This window comes from Olea europaea, unplaced genomic scaffold (genome assembly GCF_002742605.1).
Source record: "Olea europaea var. sylvestris unplaced genomic scaffold, O_europaea_v1 scaffold2382, whole genome shotgun sequence".
NCBI classification, from domain to species: domain Eukaryota; kingdom Viridiplantae; phylum Streptophyta; class Magnoliopsida; order Lamiales; family Oleaceae; genus Olea; species Olea europaea.
Genome location: NW_019241968.1, coordinates 101,606 through 118,232, shown reverse-complemented (window position 1 = coordinate 118,232; position 16,627 = coordinate 101,606). Strand labels below are relative to the sequence as shown.

General features: G+C 36.9%; 2 protein-coding genes across 9 annotated transcripts in view; both read right to left on the bottom strand.

The window, feature by feature from the left end:
• Nucleotides 1–2,093, bottom strand: part of LOC111381830 (zinc finger MYND domain-containing protein 15) — a 4,327-nt gene extending 2,234 nt beyond the window's left edge. For 2 of the 8 annotated variants that reach the window (XM_023005669.1, XM_023005668.1), the window contains exons 1-6: nt 1,866–2,067; nt 1,650–1,757; nt 1,437–1,552; nt 1,226–1,275; nt 1,046–1,143; nt 679–766 (exon numbers count right to left, since the gene is read on the bottom strand). In XM_023005669.1, coding sequence (XP_022861437.1) covers nt 679–766; nt 1,046–1,143; nt 1,226–1,275; nt 1,437–1,552; nt 1,650–1,757; nt 1,866–2,021 — 616 coding nt within the window. In that variant the 5' untranslated portion in view covers nt 2,022–2,067. Of the gene's footprint in view, nt 1–678; nt 767–1,045; nt 1,144–1,225; nt 1,276–1,436; nt 1,553–1,649; nt 1,758–1,865 lie in introns of all 8 variants that reach the window. The other 6 variants (XM_023005671.1, XM_023005664.1, XM_023005665.1 and 3 more) reach the window with 6 other exon arrangements.
• A 583-nt stretch (nt 2,094–2,676) lies between these two features.
• On the bottom strand, nt 2,677–6,999 carry LOC111381822 (serine/threonine-protein phosphatase PP2A-2 catalytic subunit-like). Its single transcript, XM_023005656.1, has 10 exons — nt 6,253–6,999; nt 6,003–6,100; nt 5,717–5,877; nt 5,485–5,582; nt 5,284–5,301; nt 4,692–4,737; nt 4,437–4,545; nt 4,276–4,353; nt 3,651–3,842; nt 2,677–3,237 (listed from the first exon to the last, which is right to left on the bottom strand). Exons 1-10 carry the CDS (start codon nt 6,503–6,505, stop codon nt 3,064–3,066), a joined length of 1,227 nt encoding a protein of 408 aa, XP_022861424.1. The 5' UTR covers nt 6,506–6,999; the 3' UTR covers nt 2,677–3,063.
• Nucleotides 7,000–16,627: the final 9,628 nt, after the last annotated feature.

Genomic DNA, 16,627 nt, shown 5'->3' with positions numbered 1-16,627 from the left:
GGGGGGTTGGAATGCCAATAGCAACTTGGAGGGGAATATAGGAAATATCAACACATCAAGTAAAGGTTGTGATATCAGTGAGGCATATGTACAAGATTTCTTCTGCATATGAAGTTGTAGGGGGTTTTTTATAGTATATTTCCAATTTCCAAACGTAATCACTAACATGATTGTCTATTCGCTTTATCAGTATCATACGTTTCAGATGCAAGATTTATTCGCATGTTAAGTATAAATGATATTATATTTTCCACTCGCTGCTATTTTCTGAAGTACTTTTGTTATAAAATGTTGAAATAAATAATATAAAGAGGTTCGCTAGGCACATCAGATTCCAACTCCAGCTCAAGACAAGATAAAAATTTGTACCACTTAATACTAAAAGCAACCCAGTCAGGGCAAAGAGTCTCTGTAATCATGTCGAAAATCAGAAGTTCTCTTTAGGCAAAACTATAATGCTGTCAATAAATGAAGAAAACCAACATGCTCATAAAATGCATTTAAATTTAGGCGCCCCAATAAAACGTGGCTACGGGACTGAGATAACCACGATTACATACGTAGCACATGTCATGAATTTGTGGAATGAGAAAGATCTTGACCAGGAAACAGACTAAATTTTGGAACACAAATACTATTGGAACACAACTACGCATAAATGTGAAGAAGACAACATACCTAAGTAATGTATGCGCAGTTCTTTACCGATTGCAGGAATCAAGCTTTTAAGAGTTGCAAGCCGAATAGCCCAATATATTGTGAGTGGCTGGAACAACAAACAACATAAACAGTACGTACAGCCTGCAATCATTTTTTACCAAAATATACATGCAAAATTCATTGCAATATATATTTCTCCAGAGCTTGATAAATATCAAAAGGAGATTGTTTCTAAAAAAATAAATTTGAGAGCTCCTTACTCATGTATTTAAGTCAACAAAATGTAAAATAGAGTACGTGTATACATAACTGAATATAAGACAAAATTGAAGGTTATACAAAGACCAAAATTTTAGGGATTCACGTGCATTTATACATAACATACCCAGTGAAGAAGTAAAGCAGCAGGAGAACAAAGTGGGATGCACCTCCATTCATAGTAATCTTTCCAACTTGTTAGTTCGGGTATTGGAGAAGAAGGCCCTGCATGATTATTATGTAGTTACAAATCTTGTTACCTAGGATGTATTGGGATGAAAAAATCAGATTCCAGAAATAATAACACCTTTGCAAGGGCATAATGCACTTGGAAGATTCCAACCTTCAGGTAACCTACTAAAAATCTATAAGCAGTGTGACCAAAATGATCCCAAAATGTAACATATTCAAACATGTATAGAAACAAAAAGTCTGCTTTTATAAAGCTCAGCGAAAGATGCTCACAGTACAAACAATTGAGTAAAAATAGCATTAAATTGGAAAAATCAGCAAAATACCCAGAATGATCAGGAGTAGCTGATCTCTCGCAACTACATTCACACATCCACATTCCTGTTCGGTGAATTCCATTTTTTATTAACAATGAACAACGCACCTCCCGCTTTTCACACATCTAACCAAAATCAACAAAATTTCACCTAATTAAGCCCCTGAGAATGACTTGATTAGTATAAAATTAATCAATTTAAATAAGTTAAACGATTAAAAACCTGAACCTCTTGAGTAAATTGGAAAGGGAAATCACTCAAGACATTAGCACGCTTCATTTGCTGTTGTAATCTTTCACACTCTTTCTTATGCACACTCCAATGGGAAACCTGTAAGAACTTAAATAAATACATCTAACTACAGGAGAAAAAGAAAAAAAGCACACGATCGCTTTGCGCAGAGTACATGATGTATGTATGTACGTATGTGGAAAAGACCTGGTGAGAAATGGAGCAATAGGCAACGACTCCGCAGCGACTGCAGGGTCTGGTGGCCGGGCCCGAGCACGGGTTTCGGCTTCCCCTTCCGGCGCACTCCATTTTTCCTTCTATGGAAGCGAAGCGAGGTGGAAACACAATTGGGTAATTGAACATTCCGTAAAATTTTAATTGGGTCCCTCAATTTTCAAGTTTCAAATTTTATGTCTTCGTCACTTTTTGTTACATGTTGACTCTTGAGTAAATATTATGTTTCTTTTTCTACATTTTTATTCGCAGGAAATCTTCTGATAACATGAATTTCTATTGCTCAATAATATTCCACAATAAAGAAAATTGAATAAATTTCGTGAAACCATTTCATTGAAATTTTTCTGTGGTACTTTGACACGGCATGAGCTTAAAAAGGGTTTAATAACTCCTTTTCTTTTTACAAGGGCTAAAATCACTTAATTGACTATAACGGCAAGATATAGTTTCTTGGAAAATGGGGTGGAAGGGGATTCACAATTCACTGCTTTAGTAAATTAACATGCCACGCATCGATTACGAAATCATAGGGAAAAAAAAAAAAAAAAAAGAGAGGGAGGAAGGTTGTAATAGTATTTTATATACTATCGTTATTAATTATACTTAAATTGTATGCATTATTTAAAACTTGAGATAATTAAGGTTTATTTAATTTTGAAAAACAAGTGTCAAAATTGGAAAATAACCGTTAGCCTAAACTTGAAATAAGACTAATCTGTAATTTTTGAAGGGAGTGCAAAATTATCAAAAATCTGAGAAGTCTATGTATTTATCCTAATTCTATTAACTAGGCCAACAATTTTCAATCAACTGGGCACTCGAAAGTTACAAATTTTCAGGAACATTTCCCCCAGTGCACAATGTTAAATCCAGGTAATTTAAAGTACTAGTGTAAAAAAGGAGATAAGGCTGCCTGAAATCTGCATCCTACCATAATTTTAAACTAAAGAACACAAATATACGATGTAATTTTTTGCGTTCCGCCCTCCTCTCAAGAAAAAAACATATACAATAAGAAAGACACACTGCCTTTCTCAGCTCCCGGGCAAATATCTTTATCACACAATCAAGACAGCAGCGGAGCAAACCCGAAACAGAAGAAAATGCAACTCTTCCCCATAGTAACTTCTTCAAACAGGACTACAAACAGCTCTGGCAAAGGTAGGGTTCACAAAAAGTAATCCGGAGTCTTGCGAGTCGTGTCAGGTTCAATCTGCCGAGGAGCTGGGTCGAATTGGAGGAAATTCTGCTCCATATTTTCCCCGATTTCAAGTATTGCAGCCATGTTCCCACAGCGATAACAGTAGTTTGGAGCACTAAAAACTGTCACCACATTCTTCTCCTACAATATAGGATGGATAATTATTAATTATATGTAGAGAATATAGTATCTTTGGTCCCTAATCCATTGTTCGAGTAGCAAGTTGGTTGGTCATACACAGTTGCAAAATAGACCCCAACAAAATTACTCTACATCTTCATTGAATCATTACGTGCCCCTGGTGAAAACATGGTTCAATTATCTGGGCCAAGTTGGAAACAAAATGAAGCTTCATAAAGTTGGACATGTGAGGGGCATGTGATGACTTAACGAAAAATATGGACGTTTCCATTGTTAAAGACTGATTGTACAACTATAATGAAAGGTTTTGGACCAACTTGTTACTCGGGCAGTAGAGGTTGGAGACCAATAATGCAACCTTTGAGCTGAGAAAGAGGAAGACTGGTGCATTTGATTGATATAAATTCACAAACCTGAGACCAATTGAAGCCCTCCATAACAAGCTGATGGGCTCTTGAAATCAGAGTGAGGCCATTGGTATGGTTAAACTGAGCAGCTATATCTTGTCCAAAAGTGTAGCCAGCCCCACGTGGTGATATTCCCCATCCACATCGGTCATCAGGATCAGACCATAGCAGATCACACATTGGTCCTTCATGTGGAACCTACAATTCACCAACCAACATGTTGATAGGAGAGTTCATGAACAAAATTATTCAACCCAATTTATCTTGTTCATCAAAAAACTCATTCCACCAAACTTCTAATGTCAAACCCAAATTACGCAATCGCTAAAATACATGAATAGAGAGAACAAAAGCATGACGAGGTTAAGAGCAAGCAGCGGCTTGAATAAGCAAGTGATTCCATCTGAATGCAAGCCTATATAATGGGAGAGAGCGTACTTCTATCAGTGATAGAAAGCAACCGAAGGCTACAATTGAAGAAGATAAAACATTCTAAATCTTCTTTAATTGATCGAAAAAGATAGCACTAAAGCTAAGCAGACAAACTCAAGGCCTGACCAGAGAAAGAAATAGAGTAACGAAAAGAAGCAATCTTAAAGCATAATAATCCCAGGGACAACATTTTCATTACCTCTTGTATACGGTCCAAAGCTCGGATATTGTCCAAGGTATCCAGAGATGGTGAAAGACCCCCATGCAAACAGAAGACCTACAAGGAAACAATATATAGGGTCAGAAGTAATCAGGTTAGTCTACTCAATTTATAAAGACCTGTAGAGTTATCATCAAAACCTGACTCTCAATAAGTGCTGTAAGTGGTAGATAATCAAAAAGATCGGTGAAATACTTCCACACATTGGCATTGCCATACTTCCTCAAGCATTCATCGTAGAAACCGTAACTGTGGTGCGAATAAGTGAATGAATCGGAATATTAGCAAACCTAAAGACATATAATTTTAAACTTTATGCAATGGTTTGATTTCAAATATTTATGTCAAACTTCTTTGTTACTACAAGCACAATGGAGATAGCATTAGGGTCTTACACTTGAGTGATTTGCCGACTTTCATGATTTCCTCGTAATGCTGCAGCTCAAGATCTTGCTATGCTTATTATTGGCAGGATATTACTTGGATGTGGTGTTGGTTTTGCTAATCAGGTAATCTTAATTTATAAAATCTGCTATTTATGTCTTTAAGGGTCATACAATCTGACCTTTAATCAAAATAAAAATAAAAAATAAAAAATAAAATAATAATAATAATAATAAATAAATAAATAAATAAAAAGACAAAAAGGTAAAAGGGGAGAAAATAGTATCTTCTGACATAGGGAAAAGAACATTTTCTCCTAGGGAGAAGGTAATAGAAAAATGCATTTATCGCAGCGTATTTCCTTAAATCTCTAAGGGTGTGTTTGATTACATTTATTTTCCATGAAAAATATCAATTTTCCACCCAAATTCCTACTTGGAGTGTTTGATTGCTATTTTTTTCCATGGAAAACATTTTCCAACTTTTAAAAATATGCCTAATTTTCCTTGTTTTTAAGAAAAATATTTTTTTTGGGTAGAGGTGGTTTTTATTTTCCACAAAAGATGAAAAATATTTTCTTTTCCAAGGTAATATTTTCCATACCAATCAAACACGCTCTAACTGTTTACAGAAAAAAGAGAATCAAAAGCAGCAGCAAATCTTGTTTCTAAGCACGTGCAGAAAAAATACATGTAACTCCACTGATAATAGTTATGGTTGACATCTAGACCTTATATTAGATATTGTATGGAAAACAAAATGTCTAAACAATCAGAATTTCATATTGTAATGAAGTCAGCTAACATTCCTTCAAAGTATTATCCAAAATGAACTGCGCGCCGCATTCACAGGAATACATGTCTTCACCCATAATTTCCTCAAAACACGAATCAACTTCCCACCTTATCATTTGCTTTGGAACAACGTGTCAGCCACATCATAAATAGACAATTACGCAGCAGCCAAGTCACAAATCGACAATTATAAGTCAGTCGTCGTTCCAAAAGAAGGGAATGCCAATCAACATAAACCAAACCTTCCCTCCATAAACGGAACATTATGCTCTGCTGTACCCAAAATTCCCAAATACTTGGTCAATAGACAAAGTACATAAACATACAACCATAAATCGCTAAAGCCTATTTTCAGGCCACATGCAGATAGCCGATAACAGGAAAAAATGCAGTGCCACAGAACCTGAATAACAAATTTCCTAGCAAAGAAGAATTAAACATAAAGCTGCCAAATTAGATTTCATTCACGTTATGGCCCAAATTCAAGCAGCAGATCTCAAAAAACCAATTTAAGCATACATTTAATACCTGTTCACCCAGCTTTAAATAGCTAAGTTCGGTTCCCTTAAAACCAAAATCCAAAAAAGGAAGTAGATTATGAGTAATCACATCTTCCCAAAACCTCCCTTCAAAATCACCACCAATACAACCTCAATTGTAAATCCAATATTTATCCAAGTAAAAAACTCCAGCATCCAGATCGACAGCATACAACAAACACAAAACAGGAAACCTCTTTTTCGCCAAATAATTCAAGGAAAAGCTCTGAAAAACTCACCAACATAGTCTCCCATGAAGAGGTAATTGGTGTCTGGAGCGTTGCCGCCTATTCTGAAGAGCTCGATCAGATCATAGAACTGGCCATGGATGTCCCCGCAGACAGTAACGGGGCATTTCACCGGCTGCACATTCCATTCCTCCACCAGAATCGCCCGCGCCTGATCGCACACAGTTTTCACCTCCATCTCTGACAGCGGCTTGCACTCCATCAATTGCTCTATTTGCCTGTCCAAATCCCCGTGCCCCGGCATTTTCCAATAATTTCTAGAAATTTAAACAAAAATTCTCTCTTTATGCCTTCTAAATTATTTTTAAGGCTTCGATCTGATTTTCATTTACTAATTAAATTTAATCCAGAAAATATAAAAACTAATTTTCTAAACTGAATAGATAAGATCTAAATTTTAAAAATTTTAACAAAAATTGATTAACATATTTTCACTCTTTTCTGCTTTTGAGATCGTTTCCATTTTCACAAGAATCAGTACTCACCTCTCTCTAGAAATGATTACAAATTATATGTATATATTATATACACACACATGTACCTAACCGCAAGATCTATATATGTATGCAGAAATTAAAGAAAGAAATAGTGGAATGCGAGATGAAAATCAAATGAATTCGAAATGAAATTAAAGCCTGCAATTCTCTCAATTTCTATATATTTCTCTCTATATTAACACACAGTGGTGTGTGTTTGTGCGTGAGAGAGACGGTCTATTTTTGGCCTTAATAATGGAAATTTCTCGCTCGGTGGCTCCGCCGGGTCAAAATAAAAAAGGGTAATGGGGACAGGTGGCGAGCTGGTGGTTACTCTTTTATTGTGGAATTGCCTAAGCCAACGCATCTGGAGTAAGATAGCGGCTTGGTGCATGCAATTAGATGGGCCTTTTAAATGGATCAAACTTTAAGCTTGGTTGTAGTCCAAAATACAAAATTTGATGATTGAGAAAATTCCATATCTGATGAGCCATTTCAAAATTAAGAAACAATATTTACTATTTTAAAAATCAAATATTAATTAAATTTTATTTATAAAATAATTGCTTAAAAATATATTTTATTAATTAAATATATTAAAGTCATAATATTATATAATTTATAATCACAATTATGTTTTAATCACATTTATAAACGTCTTAGTTATAAATCACAAATTTTATAAATTACAAAATTTATCAAATTAAAATATCACATATTATTTTTTTAGTCACAAAGCGCGAATTTCATATGTCACAGCTTGTTTCATAGTCACGAAATATCAAATGAATTGGTCACACGTTATTTTTAAGTTATAAATTATTAAATTATTGGTCACAACTTAACAAATTTTCACATATTATTCATTGATCAAACTTTAATTAACTTATTGGTCACAATCAACCACCAATTGTGACCACATCTCACTACTGTCTAGTGTTCTAAAAATCTTAAAGTGCGATTAGGTGTGGAGCCAAAGTTTCTAGCTTTAGGGGCTTAAGTGTACCTAGGCGAAACTTAGGTGTAAAAAAATATTTTTAATTTAATTATTTTTAAATTATTTAATAATTAAAATAATACATTATAAAATACAATATTTACTTAGCACTTATTTGAGCCTCATTCTTCTCAAAAAATACATTTTTGAATAACGTATTGAGAAAAAATGTGTGGTTTAAAAATAAAGAAAAGTCATGAATTTGCGTGTAATATTATTTTATTGAAAATTTTGTGGTTGAAATGAGGTCAAATCACTATTGAAGAATAAATTTTGATGAAAAAGTGGCTCAAACAAGGGTTTAATAACTCCTACTATTAGTCAATTATACAATTTTCAAATTTTTGAAACGCAAAAATTAGAATATTTTTCATAATTTCAATTATACAAGTCATTCTTAATATATTTATAGGAACTTCATACATATTTTTGGAGTTTGTAATAAAATGTGTTTCGAGATCACAATTACATAATGTAAATAACATCATAACTTAAAAATATTATTTAGCTATTTAGAAAAAGTCATTTTTAACTTTTGTACAGATAAAATCTTTTAAAAACTTGAAATTAATTGTCAAATGAAATTTTTTTAAAAAAAATAATAATAAGCTAAAGTTAAATAAAAGATTAAAAAAAAAATATATCTAATAAAGCTCGTCTATAATACGAAAGGTATGGTTCAGTTTCCCCTTTATTCTTTAATTTTACAATCAAGAACGATGCTGAAGTTTGTGGAGTCCAATGGTCGCAACTATACTGTGCACTTACGCATCCGCTACGGTTTGACCAATGTTCTTATGGTTTATTTAGGATTTTTCTAGGTGCAAGAGAATTATTGCAATCATATTCTTCATCAGTGAAAAAGAGTAGCGATAGGGTGGCGAATGGTACACGTAACTTTCATGTTAGGGGTAAAATACTTTAAATACGTATGTTTTCTATAGTTTTGTTCCGTTTAGCTCCATTTGATTGTAAAAATGAAATTTTGGTAGAAAGGAAACAAATTTTGGGGAATTGAATTACTTAAAAATTGTTTTATTGAAAATTGTCAATTAATAGTGTTTGATTGATATAATTTTCCACCTAAAAAATGTTGAAATAAAAGTATTTTTTGGTGTTCGTTTAACTTTATTTTTAATGAAATTTGTCAATTTAAAGGATATCCACTTTTACAATTGTTCCTAAAATTTGTTTTCATTATCCAAAAAAGAAATCCAAAAAAATATATATTTTGATATTCGTTTGGCTTTGTTTTATATGAAATTTGTCAATTTAAGGGATATTATTTTTTACAATTGTTCCTAGAATTTATTTCCATTGCCAAAAATAAAATAAAAAACAAAAAAAAAGGTGGAAAACATAAAACCGCCAACCCCATGAGAAAATGAATTCTCCAAAAACCTGAAAGTGCGAGAGAAATGTGGAAAATGAGCTGTTGGGAAAATTTTGACTATCAAACAAGTTAAAAGTGGGAAATGAAATTTGTTATCCATTTTCCATTAAAAATTTTGGACTATCAAATATAGCCTTATTGTTATTGTAAACTAGAATTATGACTTAATCCATAACAAACGACAATGCTATAAAGAGGAATGCTTGTATTTGGAGGTATAGTTTGGCACCTTTGTTACACAATGAATTCTACATCGACAAATTTGAAATGTTGATTTCCAGTGGTTTCCACCATACAAGAAGCTTAGAGGAGCATCAACAAGAGGAGGCAAGAAAGGAAATTATAGACAACATATTTGAAGGTTTAGTCTTGTTGGAGGAGGCTTTTGTTAGATGTAGCAAAGGGAAACCTTTTTTTGATGGAGATAATGTTGGTTACCTTGATATTGCACAAGGTTGCTACATGGGATGGATGAAAGCAACAGAAATATTAATCAGCGTCGATGAAATCATGAACCCGGGCTTGGCAGAATAGGCGGAGAGGTTTTATTCACGTAGTTTGCTTCTTTTGTATGTTACCTGAAAATTGAAACTGTTTCGCGCGGGTAATCGCTGACAATTAAAAAGGGATCAGACATTGTGTAAAGAACAAACCTCTTGAGACAAAGTCCCAAAAATGGGTGTTTTATTGGCGATGACTTTACAATTGAAATTTAAACATAATGCCTCCAAGGGGCGCAAGCACACGAGTACTGAAAGAAATGTTTAAGTCTAAACTAAGAAATTGAAATTACATATTCTCTGTTTGAAAGTGTTTGATTCGAGGTCCCCCTGTTCTATGTCTTTTCTTCCTTTTATATTCCCTTGATGATCTCTTCGTGATCAACCGCTTAGAAACCGCTTAATTGCTTTATAACTGCCCACTTTCTTCATGGTGGCCAACTTATCGTGGAATTGCCGTCTCTAACTGCTACCACTACTCTTTGTCGTTCAACCGTCTTCAACTGAACATCTTTGAATCGCGGAACGTGATAAGATTACTTAATAACTGTTTCGATAACTGTACTTTTGGATAACCATAACATCTTATGTTTGCTAAGATTCTGGACGATTCGAAGGTTTGGGCGAGAATAGGGTCATAACCCTAGGCGACTGCAAGGCACTTCATTCGCTCAGATTTTGGGCGTCTTGCAAGTTTGGGCGATGGTGTTATCGCATTCGTGGGCTTCCATTGCATTCATTAATAACCATATTTGGGCCTTTATCCTGAATTGCTCAGTTGGGCTTCATTTTTTGGGCTATTCGATTTGGGCTGCACTTTTAGCTTGTCAACAATTACCCCTCAATATGGCAGAATTAATACCAATTATTAATTTTTGTCATATTCACTTTGTGTTTCCCAGCAATATTTGAAATTCTCAGGAATTTCAATCATTATTTTCTTCCATAGCCTGAAAAGGCGCGACGTTGCAAACCCTTATAACCCCCAAATACACGTCATTTCATCGTACTACTAAATCACGCCTCATTGTTTTGCGCTTCTCTCTCGCAATATTACTGTTCATCTTCTTGCTTCTCTACTACGTTTCTCAAGCAAATTTCAACAAAACTTTGTTTCATTCCCAATGGCTGCTTCACAATCTCAATCTGGTGACTCTTTCGGTTTCAAAGACTTCTAGAAAATGCTCCCTCGGTCATATATAACTCCGAACTTCCTTGCACCAGCCAATGTCGAACTCAATGAGTTCTATCTAGGTCCTTCATTCAACAACGCCGAGGCCGTCGAACAAGTGGCGGTGGGCCACCTGTTCCCTTGTACTCAAGGCCCTTCGTTTCTAAACTATTTGCCGTTGAGGCCACTTCGCGAAAGAGGTATTCGTACTTGGCCTAAATCTGATATTGTTTTCCGTAGATGGCATGCTCGCCTTGTGAACCATAGTCCTACCAATGCAATTTTTGATAGTGCTTAGATTTCTGATTTGTTAGAAATCTCTTTTCAACCCCCTACTTTTGATCCAGCGCTTTTCCCTATTGCTTTAAGTTTTTGGTCCTCTGAATATAATACTTTTGTTTTCCCCCTTAGTCCCATGTCCATTCCTTTAAGGGATGTTGGGGCCTTAATAAATCTGCCACCTTTGAGCGATACCATTTTCCCTGGTATTTTGATTTCTGGTGTCGCTCCAAAATTTGACAAAAAAATCATCGAGTCCTATTCGAGCCTGCAAAGCTGTTAAAATCACTCGAGCGCTAAGCCTTCTCATGCTGAGCGTGTGGCCTCTCTTCAGATTTGACTTTGTAAATATATTCTGTGTGTGCCAAGCCTGAAGCCTTCTATGAGCTATTTACCCATAGCGCACGAATTGGCGCGTGGTAGGCCTCTGAATTTATGTTCTTTCTTTTTGGCTGCCCTCTATAGAGGCATGGCTTCTCTCCAATTCCAATTGAAGAATGGTGTATCTCCCACTGGCAGTGGGCCTCTTTGGTTCACTCAAATGTGGTTGAGAGCCTATTTTCCATCACTTGGTGCTCTATCCTTTTCCCTTCATTCTGCTAGCTGTTATGGGCTAGCTATTGACCCACTGAGCCCTGTAAATATGTCCAGAAGGGATATCTTTTCATTCTTTTGTACTTTAAATTCAATTCCTTCTTTCTTTCCTTTTCCTCCCTTTTTAACTCCTGATTATGTGCAACCCCATCCACCCTGGACAGTGCGAGCACCTCTCTGCTCGTTTGGGTTCAGTTTTTGGCCGGGAGGGAGTGGTTCCATGATATTTTGACTGGAACTAATGCCAAAACTGGGGTTGAAATATATACTCCCCAATTTTTTGCTCGTCAACTTGATTTTGGCCAAACTTGGCCTGTTCCCCCTTGTTATTCAAGAAATTTGATACATCGGTTCCACACCATTAATAAGGCAAAGGCAGAAGTTATAGATGCCCGCAATATTCTTTTGACGAGTAACTTTTCATTGGCCCTAGGGATGTAAACGAGCCGGGTCGGGTCGAGCCGGCTCGCGAGCCTAAAGTTTCGGCTCGGGTTCGGCCTGGTTAAAATGGCCGAGCTTTTTTGCTGGCTCGAGCCAGGCCGAGTAAAAGCTCGGCCAAAAAAAAGGCTCGGCTCGAGCTTTTGCTCTGGCATTTTACAGGCCGAGCTGGGCAGGCTCGTTTTCTCCACTTTTTTTTTGTCTTCTAATCTGCTGCCTTTTAAGCCTTCATTTAAAATTTTTTTTAATTAAAAAGCTCGCGAGCTCACGGGTCGGCTTGGGCAAAGCCCGTGTCCCCAAAATGGGAGCCGGCTCGAGCTTTTCCTGAGCCGAGCCATGGGCGGCCCAAGCCGGCGAGCCCGATTGTCATCCCTAATTAGCCCCCCTCAATCCTAGCCGTGCCATTCATCCCCTTTTTGAACAACTCTGGCCATCAGTGAAACGCAGATTGTTTACAACTGATGCCAATCGTGCTTTCCATTCACTGGACCAACCAGACATTTCTTCCACATCTCCTGTTTTAGTCTCCCCTGTGTCAATTAAGAGCCCTTCCTCTTCTGCTCGCGCTAAACAGTTTGTTCGTCCATCTACTTCTTTTCCTACCAAGCCGACTGCAGCTAAGAGTGCCCCAAGCCGTAAACGGCCAGCCTCAGCATCTCCCATTTTGGAAGATGATGATGATGATGACACTCATCTCATCGTCGGGAGAAAGGTATTTAAATTAGTTTACTCACAAGCATACCTTTCTATACTTGAAACTTTTCTATATGCTGATGGTTTATTCGGATTTCTCAGAAAAGTTCAGCCTCTCCTTTGAAGGCTTTGGTGTTGGCAGCTCCTACTCCTGCACCTTTAGAGGTTTTCGATCCATTGAAATATAAAACCCAAGATTTTAATTCGAATGAATTGATTTCTAACTCAATTTTTTCAGGCATATCAAACCACGGATGATCGACCAGAAAGTTAGTCAAAGCCTATTTTTGACTGCTTTTTGGGGTATGTATTGTATTTTGAATTCTAATAAAACTAATGTCCAAAGCCCTACCCTTTAGTGCAAAATAGGACGAGAGACCATATACTTAACAAATTTACTTTATAAATTAAATAAACGGTTACGGGCCGTAAATAAACCCTTAATTTTGTACATGTGAAATATAATGCAAGACATAATTTTTCAATGGTAGAATAATTACATTCACATTTTGTTAACCGTCTACTCAAATAGTAAATCGCCCTTTCTTCACCAAATTGGTCTTCCTGCACGACCATTCCAGTTATTGATTCTTTTTCAGCCAATACATAAACTTTCATTGGCCGTCCTTGAATTAGTGACACCAACACTGGTGGACTTGATAATATATGTCTTTAAGCTTTCAAAAGCCTTTTGATGCTCTTCTTTCCAGACGAATTCATCCTGATTTTTCAACTTTAAAAGTGGCGAAAAGGCTTTAGTTCGCCCTGCACAGTTAGAAATAAAGCGTCTTAAAAAGTTTACTTGGCCTAGAAACCTTTGCAATTCTTTTTTGTTGTTAGGTGGTTTGGCCTCTAGAATGGCCTTCGCTTTATTTTTATCAAGTGCAATCCCCCTTTTGTGTACTAAGAAACCAAGAAAATTCCCTGCATTAACACCAAATGCATATTTCAAGGGATTTAACTCTAATTTATATTGCTTCATTCGCTCAAATGAACATCTTAATTGTTCAAAATGGTCCTCTTCCTTAATGGATTTAACCACTATATCATCTACATACACTTCAACAAACTTGCCTATCATATCATGAAAAATCAAATTCATTGCCCTTTGATAAGTTGCTTCTGCATTTTTCAGGTCGAAAGACATAACTACCCATTTAAAATATCCTAGAGACCCAGGGCATCTAAAGGCAGTTTTGTGTATATCTTCCTTAACTATATAAATTTGATTGTATCCTGAATATCCATCCATGAAGGAATACATTACATGTCCGACAGTCGAATCTACTAAAGAATCTACCGTGGGTATTGGATATTCATCTTTAGGTGTGGCTATGTTTAGATTCCTAAAGTCTATGTACACCCTTAGTTTACCATTCTTTTTTAATACCGGCACGATATTGGACAACCATTCAACATATCTGGCCGTTCTAATAAAGCCTGCTTTTAATAATCGCTCTATCTCTTCCTTAATTTCAGGGAGTACATTAGGAGCGAAACGCCTAGGAGGTTTCCTGGTAATCTATGTTCCACCAAATCTCTATCTAAACCAGGCATATGTTCATATTCCCAAGCAAAACAATCTTTGTACTCCTTTAATAAAGCGATTAATTCATCACTGACCTCTTGATCGAGTATTTGGCTGATGAACGTTAGGCGATCTTCTCCTTCATTGCCAATATTTACTTTAATCAGGGAGTCTTGTGCTTGAGCGTATCCAGGCTTGGCGATCCTTATCACTTCGTCGTCCAGTTCCCTTGTAGGCACTTTTTCTTCTAAACAATCCATCTTGTTGACTTCTCGGCTAATACTTTGTTCCAGCTCGAACACTGCCAATTTGTCTCTCAGTGTTTTCAAGGTTGCTTCTTCTTTCGTCTAGTCCTGCATTCTTTATTGAAAACCATTAATTTAGCTTTGAAGGCCTGAATATCGGCCATTTGCCTTTGTTGCTTACAACTCATTTAAAACTCTTTGATTACTCTTTTGCCAATTACTGGCTCTTCTAGGGCCACTATGTTTGGCCTCATCTTACTGAACATTTCAGTGAGTGCATCCATCGAAAACGGCTCTTCACTCTGCGCGACAATTTAAGTTTCTTCTCCATCTTGGACTACTCTGACAGGTCCATAATTTCCTTCGTACATGAACCTTTCTACCGAGTTTGCTTCTGCGACAAAAGGTCTATGATCGGCCTGCACCACTTCTGCTTCGCCTTTGTCATTCCAAAAAATCAGGCATTGATGAAGCGATGAGGGTATACAGCGGCTCCCGTGTATCCAATCTCTTCCTAATAACACATTGTAACTACTGGGACCATCTATTACAAAGAAGACTGTGGTCCTAGTAGTTGTTCCTATAATTATGTCCAATGGCATAACCCCTTTAGCTGAAGTTGCTCCTTCATTGAAACTTGTTAGGATGACTTTCGTTGGGATCATATCACCTTCTGTCTTTGCGAATTTCCTCATCATCCTAGATGGAATGGTGTTTATAACTGCTCCATTATCGACAAGCACTTTTGCCACAGGTATGCCGATAACTAGAGCTTTAACGTACAATGGCCTCAAGTGTTTGGTCAATTTCATGGCTGGTCGCTTAAAAATAACCTTTTCGACAGCATCTATTTTCACTTCCTGCTTGTCCTCTGTCGAGTTGCCCTTTTTTGATAAGTCAACGTACAGCATATTGCACTGAGCCTCTGTCTCCTGAATTTCCTTTTTACTGTTTTCTAATGCTTATTCTTCAGTTACCCAACCTGTGGGAGGAGGCATTATTCTTGGAGGTGATTTATACTTTTCAGAGCGAGGCACTCTCTTCTTCCTTTTGGCCGTCCCGTACAGCACATAATAATCGAAAGAACGCCCAGATAGTTCTCCCAATAAGTCTACTTCACGAACTCCCTCTCGATGTGGTTGTTTCAACAGAGTATTGAACGATACTCCTCTTCTTCTCCTTTCTGCTTCCAAATCGATTTCCTCTTCGATGTCTGTCATACCATCTTCTTCTTCAGCATTGTAAGCCTCTCTAGAAGTTTGGCCTTCTTCATATTCCAGCATGCATACTTCCTCTTCGTTATCCTCCTTTTCTTCTTTTCCTTTCTCTTTATTCTTGAACTCATTGGCTAGTAAATAGTTATTAGCCACGATAGGAGGTAATGTACCAAATTGAATAGTAAGGGGCTGATCTGGATCTTCTCCATCCCTTTTGTCTCGCTCAAACTTCGACCTCCCAGAGAAGTCTTTGGCAATTCTTCCATAGGTTCACATGTATCAGTCTCTTCACTGTCTTTGAGAACATTCTGATTGGCTGCCTCGAGTAGTCTAGGTGCCTTAGGACGCAGCATTCCCTGTTGTTGCCTCATCATTCGTTCGTAGTTCCGTTGAAAACGCCTTTGTTGGGTTCTAGTCATCTCGTTGAAAGGCATCGCCCTTCCAGCCTCATACTGGAACGAATGCCATACATTTGGTTGGCGAGGTTGCAGTCTGAATGTTCTCCCATTATTTACTGGCCTGAACTGCCTCTCAAAAGGCGTTCCCTTATAGAACGATGTGCCCCGCCCTCCACCAGGCTTAGCGTTTGGAAAAAAAAAACTAGGGCGATGGTGATGCTGCCATATCCCTAGTTTCTCTATATTTGCACTCACTTCTTTTTTGCATCTTGCACATAGGACGTCTTCATCCTTTTTGGGCTCCTTCCATTTGATACGTTCAAAGACACTGGGATGTGGTCTAGGGTCTTCTTCTCCATCATCTATAACCAACTTGAATTTTGACAATTTGTTTTTGAAACCAGACGTCGCCATGTTCACTCCAAGTGGCTGTGGAA